Source organism: Geospiza fortis, unplaced genomic scaffold, assembly GCF_000277835.1.
Source record: "Geospiza fortis unplaced genomic scaffold, GeoFor_1.0 scaffold292, whole genome shotgun sequence".
Taxonomy (NCBI): Eukaryota; Metazoa; Chordata; class Aves; order Passeriformes; family Thraupidae; genus Geospiza; species Geospiza fortis.
In genome coordinates, this window is record NW_005054482.1 from 1,197,770 (window position 1) to 1,203,277 (window position 5,508).

At 48.9% G+C, this 5,508-nt stretch overlaps 1 protein-coding gene across 1 annotated transcript in view; it reads left to right on the forward strand.

Annotated features, from left to right (window-relative positions):
- Positions 1–5,127, forward strand: part of ST8SIA1 (ST8 alpha-N-acetyl-neuraminide alpha-2,8-sialyltransferase 1) — a gene marked incomplete at its 3' end in the record, with an annotated part of 88,885 nt that extends 83,758 nt beyond the window's left edge. Inside the window, exon 5 of the mRNA XM_031063141.1 lies at positions 4,719–5,127. Within this exon, the coding sequence (XP_030919001.1) occupies positions 4,719–5,127 (409 nt within the window). The remainder of the gene's footprint in view (positions 1–4,718) is intronic.
- Between the last annotated feature and the right edge of the window lie 381 nt (positions 5,128–5,508).

Genomic DNA, 5,508 nt, shown 5'->3' on the forward strand with positions numbered 1-5,508 from the left:
TCAGTCACCCCTGAGGGCAGCGAGCATCTGGTCCATAAACAGCCAGCAGGAAAGAGGGGCAGAGGGGAAGGAAAATGTGGGAATAGCATCATCCCACTTGTGCCACGAGCTCTCAGCTGGGTGCCTGTGGAGGGACCCAGAGTGAGAACAGGAGAGAATGCCTCCTGCTTAAGGTGCCTGAAATGAGGTCAGACAGAACACTGGGATCAGAGTTGGATTTGCCATTGACCTTAGTGGGATTATAATTGATCCTTAAGTCAGGTTGCCATCCTTAGGGTGAGTAAACAGTGGCTTGTGTTGTTGGGAAAGCTGGGGTAAAATGAAATGGGGTCCACTTATAGTGCTTTAAGTGCTCCATTCTGGCTCCCTGTGTGGACAAGTACAAAGTTTGCCTTGCACCTAAAGCATGCTAGATGTGGAATGAGCACACAGAAGCAATGTGTTAATTGGGACACAGGCTGTGTGCCAGTGAGATTGTCTGCTGCAGCCCCAGAGGGGCGCATCCTCAGGAGGAGCTGGATGTGAGAGCACAGGGCACAGAGGAGGGCACTACTGTTGGGATGGCGCTCTGAGCAATGAGTGCAGTACAACCCCTCTGTCACAGCAGAGCAGGCTCACGTGTGTGTTTGCAGGCTGACTCCTTGTGACCCCAGCTGTGAGCAGAGTCCAACAGCTGCAGCAATTGCTAAATCATTCTTGGCTAGTGCTGACATCAAATTACCTAAATAGTTTTTGTGAGGTTATTGTTTGTCATAGGGACATAACAAATGTAAGTCTTTACGCCTTCTGCTCTATTCCCTTGAGCTCTGTCATAATTTTAAAATAATACGCTATTTCTTTGGCATTTGAGCTGTTCCCCTCGTTACATAATTTTATTTTTCCCCTCTGATAAGTCAACTGCCAGTTACTGCAGAATGCTGAACCTGTGACTTTGCAGATGCCAGCAGAGTCAATGCCTGGGATATCGTCACAGGCATGAGATAGCGACTCTGGGGAGATCAAAAGGAAACCAAGATGCAAGGGAATGCTGCCATAATTATCTGCAAGAGGGTTAGCTCAATGTCACTGCAGCAAATTCCTCGTGGTTACTGAGAACTGTCTCTCAGTACCAGAGAGCAGCACAGTCCCTGTGAATCTGCTAAGGAACATTAAAAAACAGATTAAAAACAAAACCCAAAGCATTTACTGCTCTTAAGTCTTCGGTGGTTCTGTTGTGACAGTGTGCCATGGCAGTTTTCTCTTGGATGAATATTTCTGTCTGGAAAAGTAGAGCAGAGATTTGAGGGAGTTCTCCAGCTGCTGGCAAGGAAACTATTTCTCTGATACCTGTGCAGCTCTGCCTCCACATGCTGCTGAAAGTTGCTGGGTTTGAGTTGATTTTTCCTAGGAACCTGACGGAAACATGTGGTGCTGATGCTCTGAGTTGTTCACTGTCCCCTGATGAGTGCAGTGGAAATAGAAGTGCCTGGGCTGGAGCTGCTGTGATCTGTTTTTGCCAGGGTTCAGTCACTCGTGCCTCTCTGGGAGCTGCTGGAACACATCATGGCACATTCCCAAGCTGCTTGTGGAGTCTCCAGGTGCTGCTCAGAGCTTGGAAGATTCCAGCTCCACTTTTACCCAGAGGCCAGCGACTCACCACATGTTTGTGTGAGCTTGCCTGCAGAAGGTCAGGGCAGGACCCTGAGAGCAGTTCAGCTGTTTCTTGCTCCAAGCTGTGCTGGGGAGATAACATCCCCTGAGATGCGCTCTTGTGCAAGCTCTAGATCACTTGATGCATTTCCTTGGAAGCTGTGTGTGTGGTGGAGCTGCACAGCTCCTGGGCTGTGCCACGGAGAGGCCAGCAGGAACCAGCAGCTCCTCGTTCTGGGTGAGGATTGGCACGAGGGAAGGCATTGGTGCCCGTGAGGATCGAGGGCTGTGCCAGGACACGCGGGAGACAAACACCTTGGTGCTCCTGTGGGCACCACAGAGCCGCTAGGGAAAAGCCTTCCTGGTCTCTGTCAAGCGTGGAGCAGCCTTCTGGCTGGCATGGGTGTGCTGTGGTACCTTAAAGCCCGCAGGACTCCCTGTCTGGATTGGGAGCTAAAGGAAAGCACGCTTGAGCTTCCAGCACCAGCTCTAGGAACTTGCTTATGCACAGCATTGGTCCCCAGATTTCTCAGCTTCTGTCCAGCCTGTGAAGTGTCAGGATGCTGGACAACGCTCCCGTTTTTACAAATAGGTAACAGAAATTTTCATTTGTTTCTAATATGTCCCCTCATGAGGTGCTCAAGATGGGCAGCAGCTTTTTGGCTGTCAGACTGTCAGCCCAGCCATAATCAGCATGTTTTATGTTTCTCCATGGGCTCCTGGCCACCTGCATAATGCCCACGTGCTGAACTGGGCAGGATGCCCACGGCACTGCCATCCAGACTGCTGGAATGAGGCTGGGCTTGCAGGAGGTGATGATGTTCCTGAAGGACAGTTTGCAGCAGGGTGACAAATGCTGCTGTCCCTCCTGCATGGACCCTCCCATGCACCAGTCTCATGGCACTGCTCTTTACTCCCTGTTACTTTAAAGCTTTTGGGGAGATTTATCCAGAAGAATTGCAAATGTTGTGGCAGTGATAGCAAATGAATATTGGGAGAGTCTCTGGCCCTCTGAGACTGAGGAGTTTTAATGTGTTCATCCTGAGCTGCGTGGGGCTTGTCTAAGAATGGTACATTTGCTAGAAAACGCAGGTTTAGAAGAACCACAACTATTTGCCCTCTGCAGTAAAACTGTGGACTAGTTCCAAGTGGGAAAGGACGTGGTGCTTCAGGAGAGCCAGTGACCATCCTCTTCAGGGGACAGCCTCTGGCCCCTCCTCAGCCAGGGTGCTGGCTCCACACCCCTCACTGTGGAAGGAAGCTTGAGCCTGCAATGCCCTGTGACTGAACAGGGACCTTTCCACAGTGATTGGGGATATTAGGACAGTGTTTGGGTACTGGGGGTCTGAGCACTTAGGTGAATATTGAAAGAATTAAGCTTGAAGTTTCTTTTTTGTTTTTAACCCTTCAGTGAGAGTGTCCTGATGGAAACAAAATTAGCTTGGTAGGATGGAGCCAACTCATGCACCTGGTGATCTGCGGGCTGTCCTGCTGCCCCTTGGGAAGAGAGGCTGGTAAAGCTGATTTTGGGGAACAGTCACAGGTCTGATAGTGATGGCGGGAGAGGCCCACGTGGAGAGCAGACAGTGAATTTCTGCCAAGGCATTTTGGTCTTGGCCAGCCTTCTGCACTAAGCTGTGTCTTGGCTGGTTCCACAGAAGAGAATGCCAAATGCAATAAGTTATGAAATTACTGGGGATTTTTTGTAGGTTGGGGTTGAATTGATGTCTTGCTTGGAAGCTAGTGGCTCTGTCTCCATTAGCAAATAGCACCATGCAGTAGGAGCAGATCTGCAGAGAAGCAGTGAGAGCCAGACAGATTTCAGATTTCAAACCAGCTTCATTCTAGCACCATGTGCAGGAAGTTCTGCAAGAACCTTGTAGCAAATCAAGAGACCAAATATTTCATATTAAAAATGTCAACAAAACCTTTCAATTTATCAAGAATATTTCAAGGGTTTGGTTTTTTTGCCAAAACAAAGACTACAAAAAGACCTGGCATATATTATGAGACATTCCAATGCTGTTGAAGCTGTTTGGGGTTTTTTGTTTCCAGTCATTTCAGCTGAAGTTTTGTTTAATTCTTCTTGAGATCATCTGGCATTCTATTTAAACCTGTGTCATTCTTGTTATAGTTTCAAAGAGGCTTATACATAAAATTGATCTCTTTATAACCATTTAAAAACATATTAATATACCTATTTCTGCCTTCACAAGAGAAAGGAAAAAGAAATCCAGTGCTGCTGGCTTAACTTTGTTGTTCTGACTCTTGTGGTGTGTGACTGGGGAATTAGTCATGACACATCTGCCTTGGCTGCAGGAAACAGGGAGGGGAGGCAGCACACAGGCATTTGGGAGCTGAGGGAAAAATGGGGATCACATGCAGGGGAGCAGCCTAGCTGCAGTGAGAGGAGCGTGCGAGGCTTGGTTTGTAGTAAGCTTTGCACTCTGAAGGCTTTGGACATTGTCAAGTGACCAAGGTGGGGAGGAAACCCCACCTTTGGGGTATGGCAAGGAAAGTTTATAGCCCATGATGCTGGCTGTGGAGCAGTTTGTCAGTCAGACATCAGGAATAAAACAGCCATCAGCAAATAGCTATTGACAATTAAACAAATTGGAATGTGCTGTTTTGCTATCACAGAAATAATCTGTACATGCACCTTGCTCTCCTAATCTAACTTGCCTCCTTATTTTAGTCTGCCTTTAAGAACAAGAACAACACAGATTTGAAAATTTCTTTTTATAGATTCCCATACCTGAAAAATCTGAATTTTTGGACAGATGAAAGATACTGCTAAAAAGGATTGAGTCTTACAGAATGTTGTCAGTGTTCATTTGGTTTTTTTTTAAAGAATATGAAATCAGAAATGTTTTGGAGTTGGCAGGATACCAGATAGTTTTCAACTCTCTATTCAGGTGTCTGTTTTCAAAAGAGAGGCCGTGTCAGACAGCCAGAAGTTTGTCTGGAGTTTCTCTGGGCTCAAAAAGGTGTGCAGTGGATTGTAAATATGGGTATGAGCCCTTAGGTGGATTATGAGACATCTGGGAAATCCATGTGTGACCTGCTCATTTTCCCTTGTGCTATTCCAGGTTCCAGAACCTGCTGTGGTCCCGGAAGGCCTTTGTGGACAGCGTGAAGGTGTACAACCACAGCTACATCTACATGCCAGCCTTCTCCATGAGGACGGGGACGGGGCCCTCCCTGCGCGTCTATTACACCCTGCAGGACTTCGGTGCCAGGCAGTCTGTCCTGTTTGCCAACCCCACCTTCCTGCGGGACATCGGCCGCTTCTGGAAGGGCAAGGGCATCCACGCCAAGCGCCTCTCCACGGGGCTCTTCCTGGTCAGCGCAGCCCTGGGGCTGTGCGAGGAGGTGACCATCTACGGCTTCTGGCCCTTCTCGGTGGACCTGCGCGGCAGCTTCATCAGCCACCACTACTACGACAACGTGCTGCCCGACTCCGGCTTCCACGCCATGCCCGAGGAGTTCCTGCAGCTCTGCTCGGTGGACCTGCGCGGCAGCTTCATCAGCCACCACTACTACGACAACGTGCTGCCCGACTCCGGCTTCCACGCCATGCCCGAGGAGTTCCTGCAGCTCTGGTTCCTGCACAAGAGCGGCGTGCTCAGGATGCAGCTGGAACCTTGTGAGGAGCCTCAGCCTTCAGCCTGAGGGGCACTTTGGGACATCAGGAGTTTTTAATTTCCATGCTCTCCAACAGAGAGCTCTGGTTGATGTTGGTTGTTTCTAAAGGGATCTGCATGGACCATGAAAACGCTACTTGAAGGCCAAATGGAATACGTCCTTCTTGGTCAGTGCTGTATGGAACTGGGAGAGGAGGAAATGTATCTCTCCATCAAGTCCATTCAACAGCGGTGG